Raw genomic sequence first — 14,904 nt, forward strand, 5'->3', positions numbered from 1 at the left:
GGCTACAACACCCACAGGGCACGAGCAAAATACTGTATCTGGTAATCTCCCGCTTTATACTAAACACGGGCTTTTGCGATGCACAGAGAGACGCTGCGCTGCCTATGACTTTGAGTGGACTTTGAACGTGAGTTGAGAGAGTACATTTGCACTACGTGCCTGTCTTTTTAGCAAAAAAGATACCCTACGTAGGGCGAGGGCGTGAGGTACTTGAAAGTAGTGTAAGTAAAATATGCTTTTGAAATATTCATTTTCATTTATACAGTACATTTATTGGCTAGGCCTATATCTATATGGATTTTACGTAATAGGAATAATTATATAAATCATTAGGCCTATTACATTATTATAATAATCGTTTGGCATCCTAAAACAGAGGATTATATCATAACTAAAAATATGTTTGATCCCTCTTTAATGTCCAGGTACAAGTCGAGGCTTTTCCTTTTTCCAATGTCACAGTTCATGGGTTGAAGCCAGTTAAAGCTCTTAATTTTGAGCTCTCAAAGTGCACCAGATTGATGCATTTAACCTTAAAATGTACAAAATTTCTTTCGGGGGAGCATGCCCCCAAACCCCCCTAGAGGGACAGATGTCTCAACATAGTTGTACAAAATCATATGGGAAAGAACAATCATTTATGAACTTAATTCCCAAAACAAATTCAGTTTAAATCAGTAAAACTGTTAGCTTATTTGGCCTACAAGACATGTGCCCAGGGGAAATTGTGCCCTACAAGACATTGTGACCACCCAACAAAAAAAAAAAAAAAAATCTCACTCCAAGCAAAACTCACAAGTTGGCAACCCTGCATATGTTCCTACAGTTTCTGAGGTTGGGCATATAAAAATTGTGAATGGACAGGCAACCCTGAAAAAATCTCACAAATATTACTGGCAGGTTCAAGGTCAGCTGGCTGTAACTGGACTCAGTTGGTGCGACTTCATCACTGACACTGAAGAGGACATGACAGTTCAAAGAGTGTGGAGGGATAATGTCATGATAGCCCAGATGCGAGAAAATCTGGACCTTTACTACTTTGGTGCTTACATGGATGAATTTCTTAAGGGGGTATGTAATAGGGCTATTTGCACTGTATAGTACTAATCCTGTACAAAAAGAAGATAGTCTGGAATTTTTTGTAAATTATTTTTATTTATGTCTGTAATTGTGATGATTTCAAGATTTTATATTTGTATAAATGTATGTTTTAACACTGATATATGATTTAAAATAAATGTTTTATGAAAATACAATTGTTGCTTTATTTCAACAATGCAAGAGTAGTCATCTATTAAACTATACAATGTGAAAAAATATAATACAAGGTGTAACTAAGATATAATACATTTTATTACATAAGTCACTCTTTTTGGGATAGTTCACTTTCCCATTGACTTACATAGAAAGAACAAAATATACAGTTAACTGTTTGATTACTGACATTCTTCAAAATATTTTCCCTTGTGTTCAGCAGAAGAAAGTTCATAAAGGTTTGAAACAACTTGAGGGTGAGTATATGATGACAGAATTTGTATTTTAAAGGTGGCATATGTAATAATTGAGGTAACAATATACGAAAAATGAGCTACACGCATCAAAAGAATGAGAAGAAATAAGTGCAAAGATGTCATTAAAAAACTGACAAGTTATAGTGCTGCCGAGATATTAACCTGAATTAGCATGCTAAATTACTATCCCCGGCCCGGCAGGTATCTTAATACCAATTCCGGCCATGGGAGGCGGTATGCGGACGGGCAACGTTAGCACCAGCCAAACTGCAATAGACGAGTGAGTCGCGCTCGCGCCGGCTTGTGTGTACTTGAACCTGATGTCAGTCGTGTGGAAATACAGCCAATTACTACATTTCAGTTCAGGGAAGAGTTCAAAAAATGATTGGTCGACATTATGCATGAGGAATACATTTTGGTAAGTTGTAGCATACTGTATCTTTCACCAGTGTTCGTGTTCTTTTTTCAGCTAGTAGAGACGATCGGTTCACGTGCACTAGGGATCTGTAGTGTAACATGTACAAGCGCCAAAACGGTATTTATTCTTTGAATTGCGTAATATAATTGACAGAATCTGAGAGCTTAACTAACCTGCTTGCTAAGTGTCAATTGCGTGTGTCTCACGGTGAATTCACAGCGCTAGCTTGATCAACATCAGCGAATGCTGTCTGTCAAATTAATCACTAACAATAAAAGTGTAATATGAACAAAACGAATACCATAAACTTCAAATAATTGCCCAAGCTTTTATTTTCCCATACCGTCGAAATGCACCAGCTTTTTTTTGAGATCTATGAGGCGGTCTTCATCATTTAGTGTTGAGATTCATAGTGTTTAGTTTAGTTCACTCTAGTGTTTAGTTCATCGAGTCTCTGATCTCTAAAAATCTCCAAATGTTCCACGTGAAACTGCGGTCTTCCAACCTTTTACTATCATGTCAAATGATTTGAATAACATGCGCGATGGTAGGAGCACAAGTCATTTTTTGGAGGTATACTGCCCCCATCTGTTATGGAATATGGAGTAGGATTTGATTTATGATGTTAGATGGCACCTTTAAAGAACTATCCCTTTAAAATAAAAAAGGCTAAAATGTACATACCCCTTTGTGACCTTTAACATCAAGTGGCCACTGAAAAGTACTCATTAAGCAGCAGTTAGTCCACAGCTGGTTAACTGTTCCAGACAGGGTTAAAGGTACAGTGGTGTCCCAGATGTGAAACTCCTTCACTCTTCTGATGGCTCTCTCAACAAGAATTCGAAGACGAGCTATGGCTTGTGTTCTCTCCGCATTTTCTTTGCTGAACTGAGCTGCTGTTTTAAAAGGTGGTATGATGAGTTTGGCCCCCCGTTCTGCCAGCATCTTCTCAATGGTGAATCCTTTGTCAGCCATACAAGCATCACCAGGCTCCAGCAAGTCAAGAATCCCTGACTGTTTCGTCAACTCTTGATCGGAGATGGAACCTGTGTACAGGCTGGAAACAAAAGTAACTGCTCCGCAAGGAGCAATACCGATTAACCCCTTGAAGGTAGTGGTGTTTTTATATGAGGAGAACACCTCAGACTGGAGTATGAGTGAAGATGGATTCTGGCATCGTATTTCTGTGCAGTCAATGATGACCCTCACCTCTGGACAGAACTGCCTAAATTTTTCTGGCATGGTGGCCTTCACTTGCTCTCTGCTCATCCATATGGGCAGTGATCCCAGGACAAGATAAAGATAGCTAGCCCAAGTTGTTATGATGCGGCTAACAGTGGAGACACTAACTTTGAAAATGTCAGCCAACACTTTCTCCTTCAGTCCTGCAGCAACACGACAGGAGTACAAAAAAAACTCATCAATCAGTGGCAAGCTGCGGTGATGACTGTGAGAAGCTTCCACAGAAGTTGCCTGTCCTTTCTTCTGGGCCTTAGACCAGTAAACTAACATGGATGCTGAGGGCTCAATCGCCTTCCAGAATGCTTGGAAGAGCTCTTCAGATGGAAACCTGGTGTAAAAACGTATGTCTTCATCTGAAGCACAGAATCTCTGAAACTGGGACAGAGAGTGACCTATTCTCAGCTGCATAATCTCACTTTCCAGCCTTCTGACTTCCGCTTCCAAATCCTGTATTAGTGCAGCTGCTGCATCCTGAGCACCTAGATTCACACACACAAAAAAAACGTTTATTACAGTGGCAAACCATTATTAATTACTTATGTAAACAAATATTATTATAGCTACATATTACACCCAAAATTAGATCTTTGCACACTCAGACCCTGTGTCGTGCATGATTCTTCAATTGGGGGCTATTTTGCCATCTTAGATTTTGATTAATGAAATTTGGTTAAATTTTGTTAGAATTATGTCAAGACAATGTTTACATGTTTTGATGTAAAGATATAATAATGGCCGCAACTGAGCTTAAATATTATTTGAGTATTTTATATCTATTTGTCAACTGGCACTTCAAAATGTCATTCCCATCACAACATCAAAAAGTCTTATAATGCACAGAATGTATCAAGGAGATCATTTAAACTCATTTATCTTGCAAATAGTTTTAACCTTTAACAATGCGTATAAAAAACAAAATGTTTCCACTCAGCGAATTACGGATATTTTCTTGTTCTTACCATAAAAACGTATTTTTCTGTGTTCGTCAAAGCACACTTTTGTTTAATTTCTGGAAAATTAATTTTAGATGTTTTTTCTTTGAATAGGTGAATGAGTATTTTATTAGGCTTTTCATGTAGCACCTCAGGATTGAACATAAAACATTTTTAAAGGTACATTTGCTGTAAATTAAGCAACGTGGCGGTAATGACATACTGTTCTGGTAATGACATAGTGTTTTGGTAATGACATAAATGAAAAGTGCACTGATACGTAAAGCAAATTTAAAGGCTTAAAATAATGACTTTTGGTGAGTGTTGTTAAAAGAAATCGCCCTGGTTGCGTATGCAACCCACCGTTTCCTGAAGGAGGGAACGGAGGACGTTGTCGACTGTTGACTGAATGGGGATCGCGCCAGAGAGCCTATGTTCTTCGAGTACTATTGAACGAGCCAATGTAATTGGCGTGCGTGATTTGCATCACACACTCCCGTCACTGTAGGGACCGCAACGTATGGACCCAGCCTAACACAGGTTCCACACTGCTTATGAGTGGTAGGCCTAACACCGTCGAGCTGGTACTGTGTAGTGGAAAAATGCCTTAAAGTGTGAGATTACTTTAAGCTTTCCTGTTTCTTTTCTTCTTTTGTATCTTTCTTTTTCTCTGTAAACATACTGCTGATATTTTACAGGATCTCCCTTCAATTTTTTTCTATAATCTCTAGACCTTTCTGTTGATTTCTTGGAAGCCATTCTGGTTAAAAAAATAAGAAAAAATTGTTTTATGAAGTAAGACCTATCACTTAAGTTTCACTGTAAAACCACAGTATTATGCTTCTTTAACTTAATTAATAAACACACAATATGATATAGATAGTGACACGGAACATGTCATTACCACCATCACTTGTCATTACCATCACAACAAGTTGTGTGTTGGTAATGACGTGTTGCGGTAATGATATTTTTAATTTTTTTTCAGGAAAAAAAGATGCTAGGTCATGGTTTTGCTAACATTACTCAACAGCTAGTACAAAAAACTTTAAATACACATAAATCACGTGAATGTATATATAAATGTATCAAAATATTGCTGCTACAACATTTATGGTAATGACGCTGAATAAGTCTACTCCATGATCAGAAAGAATTCAAGATTAAATAACTTACTTTTTCAGACATCAAATTTCACTGTTCTTTCATGGCTGACATGTGCTCCACTTCTAGTCTTCATTTCCATGGTTACGGCATAAACAAGTCTCACCCTCAGAAATATCCTTGTTGTAATTATAGACTGTTGCGGTAATGACAGTATTGTTGTGGACAATACTAAATTGTTAAAAATATTCACAAATTGCACAGATATTAACCCGAATTATGCATCAAGTGCCTTTTAAAGTTACTGTTTAAACATATATTGTAATTGTTTAATGAACTGATTACATTTTATCACATTTTCAGAGCAGACAAGTTTTGAAGTCTGGGCTGGGGACAAGGCCTGAATAGCCAAATATTAGTGATGAAAATAATTTTAAAAATGGAAATCATACTGATTTTAGTGTATAACATTTTTTCGTGGTACAATAAATATAATTTTAAATAACTAAACTGTTTATTTTATAATATTGTATTTTTAACATGAATGTATAACCTGGGGACATAAAAGTTCCCCTAATTGAAGAATCACCCAGTAATACAACCTGCCTGATTTACAAATTTATATATATAATTATCTGGCTTTTATTATGACTCAAAACAAATGTTTATTGTAGTGGTCATTTTAAGACTTTATCTTAACTGTATTACTGCTTAGTTGTGGCAACATTAATATAAGAAAAAAAGTATGCTGAAATCTTCCTGGAACAGCAATTTTTGTCAACATTTAATAAAATGATATTATTCTTGATATTATTATTATGACTTGAAAGTGAAAGAACATATGTACTAAATTCCTTATACTTATATGGTAATAGGTAGTAGCCCTTTAATGTATATTAAGCTGTAGTGCACGTAGAGCGCATTCACGCGCATTCTCAGTTTAGTTTACTTTCAGTTTCGTCTCTGCCGCATCTTCATCTTCAACGAGTGGTAACATGAATGTAAGTTTATTTATCCTTATCTTTAGCTGTTATAGTGATATATTAACACTTTAATGTTGCAGCTGTATATCTGATTGCTGTTATTTTGTTCATATCTTAATGAATGTGTTCTGAGGCGAGTGATGTCAGTGTAATTCCCGCGAATATGTTTAGCGCCATTTACCGCGCTGTGGACAATATAGATATATAATGTTAAATAATGTATACTGAGGTAAATAATTATGTTAACTGTATTCAGACATTTTCTGATATATTTATTTGTTTATTTCAGACTAAACCACACGTTTACCACCTCAATTCCAATGCTGTAAATGTATACTGGCACATCTGGAGAGATAAATAACTGAACTGTCTTCTGTCTCCTGTCATACTTCTTGCCGGAGTTCCGTAGTGGACTAGCCTTCCACCTAACATCACAAAATAGAGTCCTTTACATTGGTCCTTCGAGCCGGAGTTCCGTAGTGGACTAGCCTTCCACCTAACATCACAAAATAGAGTCCTTTACATTGGTCCTTCGAGCCGGATTGCTATATCCACTACGGTGACATGGAGCCGCAGACACCACGTCATTCTCCAGATACTACACATCCTGTTCAAATGCAAGCCAGAGCACGTCAGATCCCTTCATATTTGCAAGCTTACGAGGTAGCTTTGCCTAAATCCCTTCTACCAGTTACTGGGCCTCATGAGACATATCAGCAGCTGAAGATGGATAATGCAGTGGCACCGTTGACCTCCAGTGGACAGGCCGAGCCCGTCTCGACTGGGGTTCAGCCGACAAGACAGTTATCATCTCTGCAGTATGGACAAGGTCCTGCCATAGTCAGTGGGGGTCGTATGGAAATGGAGCTCAGCAGCATGATGGAGCAGGTAGATATTGGTAGATCTCCTACCTCTTATTACACATCTCCAGTACTACAGCACCAAGAAAACAGACAATTAGAGTGTGAGTCGTTAAGTGATGGCACTCTTTCTCCATTCTTCGAAGAAATGGAACAAGCGCAAGCTTACACATCACCCATTGTCAGGCCAAAGGCTACTGCAGTTCCAGCCATCCCATTACTGAATACAGAGACGCTTATTCCATGCCTTCGAGACACCTCTCATCAATCTGTACGATGGCAAATGTCTCCAACTACAGCTCAAATGGTGTACAGTACACCCCACACCACAAACATTTGGTCAGCTGCCAGCAGCAATGTATGCGAGGCAGACAGCAGCGGCATGCAGTGCAATGTCCTCCCTTGCTTCCTATAATGTTATATCATCCTTGCCGCAAACCCTTACATCCTTGAAGCAGCCTACAGTCCCAACAGCGCACAACACTCTGGTGCCACCAGTTTACCAATTACAGATTCCTGCTCATAGCCAACCAACACACGTGCCACACCCGTATCAGCCATCACTCATGGTCGCAGGACACCTTACACAGCAGCCATGGCAGCCCTGCAGCGCCAATACGGCCAGCCCCACCAGCTTGCACAAAGTGAGGTTGCGGCTCTAATGAACTTACCAGATATCAAGGCTGGAGATTCAAAGGCATTCCAGAACTTTGCTCTTAACATTGATCTTCTGGTGGGTATGCTTATGTCTCTAGAGGGACCACAAGGAAGAGAGCTCACCTGTACTAGTCATGTCGACAGGTTGCTTAGTAAGCTCCCTAAACACTACAGGGATGGTTTCATAGAGCACTTACAACTAAGGGGAAGATTGGATACAGACAGTCTTAATCCATATAATTTACATGATCTTGCAGAGTGGTTAAAAGTCAAGGCCGAAGCTCAACGGCTCTCATCGAAGATGGCTCAACGCTAACACACTGAGAAGGCTCCAGCTTCACGTAGAGAGCGTCCAGCTGTTATTAAGCCACAGACCCGGGCCATCTCCAATTATCACGGTAGCAATCAGCCCAAGGAGGTTAGAGAAGTAAAGCATGTTCGAACAGAGGCTCTTCCAAACCAGCAACTAGTCCAGAGATCAAAGCGCCTGTGTTTATTCTGCCACAGTGAAGAGCACTACCTCTCTCAGTGCAATGAGATCGCTGAATGCCCACCTGAGCGACTTATCAAGTGGATAAAAGAAGCTAAGAGATGCTGGAAATGCGGACGCACCAACCACAATTGCAATGAGTGCACATTGAGAAAACCATGCGGGGAATGTGGAGACGTGCATCTTAGAGTCCTTCACCGCATAGCACAACAAGGGCCGAGCATCATGCTAGTTACAACCTCAAGTGACCGTATCTATGTGACACCACCTAGCCATACAGGTCGAGTCTTCCTAAAGGTCACGCCCGTGTTGCTGTGGAAAGGTGAGAAGTCTATACAAACCTACCCAATCCTTGATGATGGTGCACAGCGCAGCATTATTCTCCCTGCAGCGGTCCAGCAGCTAGGACTACAAGGAAAGAAGGAAGTTATGGCCCTTCGTACCATTCGTCATGATATTACCCAGTTGGAGGGACAGTCAGTCCATTTTCAGCTCTCACCGCAGTCCAGGCCGAAAGAGAGGTACAACCTTTCTGGTGTATTCTCTGCACCTCTCCTGACTTTGACTGAGCAGACATATCCCAGCAAGAGACTTCAGAGGAGCTACTGTCACTTAAGGGGTATTCCACTTCCATCATTCAGCAAAATTCAACCCCTTCTCTTAATTGGATCTGATTACCCTGGTCTAATTACTGCTAAAGAGCCCCCCAGACTAGGCCCGGATGGCGGACCAGCAGCTGTACATACGCAGCTCGGTTGGGTTCTCCAGGGACCAGACGGGCTTCTCCCGCACCAAATACCATCTCAACAGTGTTTGCTCACTTCCCTTACACCTGTTCGGGATTCGATACTCCAAGAGGTCGAACGGCTGTGGCAGTTGGACGTTCTTCCTTACCGCAACGAGAAGCTGGTAATCCGATCACGACAGGACCAAGTAGCCATGGAACTTTTGGAGAGCAGAACTCAGCGTGTGGAAGTGGATGGAATCTGGCGTAATGCTACCCCTCTCGTACGCATGCCAAATGCACCACCATTGAAAGCTACCAAGGAGTCTGTTCTACCCAATCTTAGGGGTACGGAGAAACGCTTGAGCAGGGATCCAGGGAAGGCTAAGATTTATGAGGCAGAGATCCAGAAGCTCTTGGATGCAGGGTATGTTGTCAAGGTCTCGCCAGAACTTCTACATATGGATAAGGAATCGTGGTTCATCCCACATCATCTTGTCCACCACAATGGCAAGGATAGACTAGTTTTCAACTGCTCCTTCATTCATCAAGGCCTCTCCCTCAACCAGCAGCTCCTTCCAGGCCCATGCCTTGGTGCTTCATTATTGGGAGTCCTTATTCGGTTCCGACAGCATCCAGTTGCTATCAGCGGGGACATACGCGCTATGTTTCACCAAGTAAGGCTCCTGCCGGAGGACAAACCTCTTCTGAGATTCATCTGGCGAAACATGCGGAAAGGAGATCAGCCTGATATCTACCAGTGGGAAGTCTTGCCTTTCGGAACAACCTGCAGCCCATGCTGTGCGACCTTCGCACTGCAGAAGCATGTCAGAGACCACCAGGCAGGTGATGAAGCAGTGAGACAGTCCATAGAACATAGCTTCTATGTGGACAACTGTCTACAGAGTCTTCCCACTGTGGAACAAGCCAAGCAGTTAGTTGACAAGATGAGATCCTTTCTTGCCTCTGGAGGATTTGAAATACGACAGTGGGCCAGCAATGTTCCCTCAGTGGTCGACCACTTACCACCGGATGCCAAATCGCAGAGTATAGAACTATGGCTGCAGAAGAATCATTCTGACCCTCAGGAGCCAGCTCTTGGTCTGATGTGGCACTGCCTCAATGATTGTCTGGGTTACAGACACCGCCCAACGACAGAGTGTCTCCCGACAATGAGACACATCTACAAAGTCCTGGCATCCCAATATGACCCTTTAGGGTTCATCAACCCCTTCACCACCAGGGCTAAAGTTTTAGTCCAAAAGCTCTGGGCTAAACCAAGAAGTTGGGATTACCCAAACCTCCCTACAGATCTCCTTGAAAGCTGGAGAGCGTGGGGACATGAGTTACCTAACCTTGCTAAGGTTGTGTTTCCCCATTGTTACATTCCTTCACGCTTCAAGGATGAGGCATCCCGATTCAGCTTGCACATTTTCTGTGATGCAGCCGAGGTGGCATATGGAGCAGTAGCGTACCTGCTTATCGATCAACAGGGTGAAGTCCACACTTCCTTTGTGATGGCCAGGTCAAGGGTAGCTCCAAAGCGTCAATTGACAATGCCGCGGTTGGAACTTTGTGCAGCCTTGGCGGGTGCACAGCTCGCTAAGCTTATATTGCAAGAGCTGACCATTCAGATTGAGATGACGACACTCTGGACTGACTCTACCACCGTCTTGACCTGGATACAGTCTGAGTCCTGCCGGTATAAAGTTTTTGTCGGTACTAGAGTGGCCGAAATCCAGGAATTGACCGATCTGCATTCATGGAGATATGTGGACTCAGCAAATAACCCGGCAGACGACATCACCCGGGGGAAGACACTGGTAGAGCTGGCAAATCCCAGTCGGTGGAATCAGGGACCTCATTTCCTCCGTGAGTCACCAGAACAGTGGCCAGCTATACCACCGATGGAGAATAGAGATGACTCCTCAGAAACCAGAAAGGCTGTATTCTGTGGATTAATTGCAGACGACCAGAGTCAGAAAATGCCTGATGCAGCTCAATTCACCTCCTGGAAAGCTTTGGTTAAGGCAACATATCAGTTCCTTTATGGGGCGGCCAACTCAGACGCCGGAACTCAGAGTCCTGATTATCGGAGCGCTGAAGCGTTTTTGTTAAGTCGGTCTCAGGCTGAGTCCTTTCCTCTAGAATTCAAAGCCTTGAAGGCAGGCAAACCAGTGAGCACTTCTAGTCGTCTGAACACACTGGCACCAGAGTTTGATCATGCATTAGGTCTAATTCGAGTTGGAGGACGGCTCCGGAGATTGGAAGGCCTGAGTCCAACCGAGACTCATCCAGTAGTTTTGGACTCTCATCATCCTGTTACCAAGCTCCTGATCCAAGACTTTGATGAACGCTTATTTCATCCCGGCCTTGACAGAGTTTTTGCCAAGCTCCGTCGTTACTACTGGGTCCTGAAAGGCCGGCAAGCAGTGAAGAAACATCAGAGGGGGTGTTTTCAATGTCAGAGGTGGAGGGCTAAGCCAACAGTACCCATAATGGCCGATCTACCCTTGTCTCGTCTACGACTTCATCAACCACCATTCTTCTCGACGGGTGTTGACTGTTTCGGGCCCTTCACTGTGAAAATAGGTCGCCGCTCAGAAAAAAGATGGGGTGTGATCTTTAAATGTCTGACTACCCGCTGCGTACACCTTGATCTCCTCAATAGCCTGGATGCAGATGCTTTCTTACTTTCCCTGAGACGTTTCATCGCACGGCGGGGTACTCCTTCGGAAATTCTCTCTGATCAAGGGACTAATTTCAGAGGTGCCGAAACAGAACTGAGAGAAGCCTTCAGGAGTATGGAACCTCAACTGCAGGAACGACTGGCAGACCATCAGATCACATTCAAGATGAATCCTCCGGCGGCACCGCATTTTGGTGGCACATGGGAGCGCGAGATCAAATCTGTGAAGTCGGCCCTGCAGGTTGTTGTAGGAAGTCAATCCCTGCCTGAAGATGTTTTGCACACTGTGTTAGTGGAGATAGAAGGTATCCTGAACAGTAAGCCATTGGGTTATGTCTCCTCTGACGTGGCAGATGTAGACCCAGTCACTCCTAACTTCCTCCTCATGGGGCGGCGGGACTCTTCACTACCTCAGGTGGTCTACACTCCAGAACCTCTGTCTAAGCGCCGATGGCGCCATGCCCAGACTATAGTTGATCACTTTTGGGCGCACTATACCCGACATTACTTACCTAACCTTCAGCATCGTCTTAAGTGGCAGCGTGAGACTCAGGATCTGACTCAGGGTACGGTGGTAATGGTGGTGGACCCACAACTACCTCGTGCTCACTGGCCCATCGGTAAGGTTGAGAGTCTGGTTCCAAGCAAAGACGGCCATATTAGGTCAGCAAAGGTCAGAATAAAGGATCGCCTGTATCTTCGACCAGTGGCTAAGTTAGTTCAACTCCCAGCACTCCCGGATGATGATGAAACCGACGTTAAGAACTAAGGAATTTACATTTTCTACATTTTAGCTATGCTAATCTGGGGGCGGCTGTACTAAATTCCTTATACTTATATGGTAATAGGTAGTAGCCCTTTAATGTATATTAAGCTGTAGTGCACGTAGAGCGCATTCACGCGCATTCTCAGTTTAGTTTACTTTCAGTTTCGTCTCTGCCGCATCTTCATCTTCAACGAGTGGTAACTGTGCGTGCATGAATGTAAGTTTATTTATCCTTATCTTTAGCTGTTATAGTGATATATTAACACTTTAATGTTGCAGCTGTATATCTGATTGCTGTTATTTTGTTCATATCTTAATGAATGTGTTCTGAGGCGAGTGATGTCAGTGTAATTCCCGCGAATATGTTTAGCGCCATTTACCGCGCTGTGGACAATATAGATATATAATGTTAAATAATGTATACTGAGGTAAATAATTATGTTAACTGTATTCAGACATTTTCTGATATATTTATTTGTTTATTTCAGACTAAACCACACGTTTACCACCTCAATTCCAATGCTGTAAATGTATACTGGCACATCTGGAGAGATAAATAATTGAACTGTCTTCTGTCTCCTGTCATACTTCTTGCCGGAGTTCCGTAGTGGACTAGCCTTCCACCTAACATCACAAAATAGAGTCCTTTATAACATACATGTAATAAAGGCTTCAATTATATATTTAATATACTAGAACTGGAAAGTTGCATCATAATGGGGCGGCAGTGGCTCAGTGGTTCATGTGGGTTGTCTACGAACTGAAAGGTTGGTGGTTCAATCCTCGGTTCCACCTGACCAAGTGTCGAGGTGTCCATGAGCAAGACACCTAACCCCAGCTGCTCCCGACGAGCTGGATGGCGCCTTGCATGGCTGACACCGCCGTCGGTGTATGAAAGAGTGTGTGAATGGGTGAATGTGAGGCAAACTGTAAAGCGCTTTGGTGGCCATTAGGTCTATGAAGGCGCTATATAAATGCAGTCCATTTTATAATTTGTTTTCAGAAATGCATAAACATACCTGGAAGAGGAGTGACTGCATAGTCATGATCTGCTTTAGCTGCCACTTCAGTAACTACTTCATCATCGTCTTGGGGATCGTCGGATGGTATGGTTTGAACTCTAACACGCTCGTAAACAGACTCACGTGAAGTTTCTCCCCAGTTGTTCCACATAAAGCGGGACGGGGCAGCCCCTTTTCTGAGGCGCTTACGACCAGTAGCGGCAGTGAAATCATCATCACTGAAGTGTCGGCTACAAACAAATGTGCTGCCTCTGAGGATCGTAAACTTCGGTCCTACTCGTTTTATAGCATGTATCCACTTTTTTCTTAGACAATTATTGCTGGGAAAACCATGAAAACTGAAATATGGTTGCCGCTGCTTATTACTTTTGCAGTGAGGAACACTACAGTGACAGGTCGATGTAGCTTCAGCCATTGTTATTACGACCGGAAGTGTCTTTACACAACAAACGCTGAACCGGATGTGCGTTCTAACTTCCGTGAAAAAGGCCTATAGTCTAATCTGGAGTGCCCTCTGCTGGCTCAAAAGGGCACTCCTGCTGGTGACCGTTACAAAGACCTGGAGAGGGGTGAGGTCTGCTTTATGCCACTCTCGTTCTCTCACTCGCCGTACCGCTAATTGTCGTTGTATAAAGAGTCCGAGATACATCTGCAGTCAAAAGGTTTGGCTCTCCACTCGTAACCTTCCTTTACGATTCGCTTCCCCGCAAGTTGGCCCCAGTCCTGTCGCGGTTAGACTTAAATTGCCTCCTAACCTCCAGCATGTCCATCCAGTATTTCATGTGTCGTGCATTAAGCCCGTCGTCCGCGCCCCGCCTCGCCAAGTTTCCCCTCCTATTCAGGTGGATGAGGGTCCTGTGTATCGCGTACGTAAATTACTCGTTGTCCGTCCGCGAGGTCATGGTCACCAGTACCTTGTCGACTGGGAGGGATACGGGCCGGAGAAGAGAAGCTGGATCCCTTCACGGAACATCTTGGACCGCTCGCTTATTGAGGACTTCTACCGCACTTGCCAGTCTCTACCCTCGGGAGCGCCAGGAGGTGCTCGTTGAGGAGGGGGTACTGTCATGTTCCCGGTATTCTCTCCTGTCTCTGTCTCCCTCTTGTTTTTTTTTTCGGTTCCTTGATTCATTCACCATCACGCTGACACACCCACCATTCTCACACATGCTCCCTTCATTCACACATACCTCGCTTAGACACACCCACTTACTATTACGCTCATTCATTCTCCACCAGCTGATTGCCATCAGTCCTCTCATTACTCAATCTCCATTTTCACCTGCTATTACTTTCTTCCTAATTAGCATTCCTACTTCTAGTTCTCTTTTTCCCCTTTCCTTTGCCAGATTATTGACTATGTTAAAGTGTGTTACAGAGTTTACCCGTTCGCATCTTGTCTTGTCTTGTCCCTTTGACGTATGTTTGCAACATGCGCACTACCTGTGCTGAAAATTACTGAAGTCTTTCTCTACCCAGCTTCTCTCTATCTGAGGGCGACTGATG

The 14,904-nt window shown here is 43.1% G+C and overlaps 1 protein-coding gene across 1 annotated transcript; it reads right to left on the bottom strand.

Annotated features, from left to right (window-relative positions):
* Positions 1-908: 908 nt before the first annotated feature.
* On the bottom strand, positions 909-13,813 carry LOC148976940 (uncharacterized). The gene is made up of 3 exons (XM_089118173.1): positions 13,396-13,813; positions 2,655-3,650; positions 909-955 (listed from the first exon to the last, which is right to left on the bottom strand). Exons 1-3 carry the CDS (start codon positions 13,811-13,813, stop codon positions 909-911), a joined length of 1,461 nt encoding a protein of 486 aa, XP_088974299.1.
* Between the last annotated feature and the right edge of the window lie 1,091 nt (positions 13,814-14,904).

The sequence above is a fragment of the Pimephales promelas genome, chromosome 12 (genome assembly GCF_988280905.1).
Source record: "Pimephales promelas chromosome 12, fPimPro1.hap1.1, whole genome shotgun sequence".
Classification (NCBI taxonomy): Eukaryota; Metazoa; Chordata; class Actinopteri; order Cypriniformes; family Leuciscidae; genus Pimephales; species Pimephales promelas.

Coding starts and splice junctions, on each gene's coding strand:
- LOC148976940 (XM_089118173.1), bottom strand. CDS start 13,813: ATGGCTGAAGCTACATCGACCTGTCACTGTAGTGTTCCTCACTGCAAA. Junction 3,651..13,395: donor TGCAGTCACTCCTCTTCCAG/GTATGTTTATGC, acceptor GTGTGAATCTAG/GTGCTCAGGATGCAGCAGCT. Junction 956..2,654: donor GACTAACTGCTGCTTAATGA/GTACTTTTCAGT, acceptor TGTCCTCTTCAG/TGTCAGTGATGAAGTCGCAC.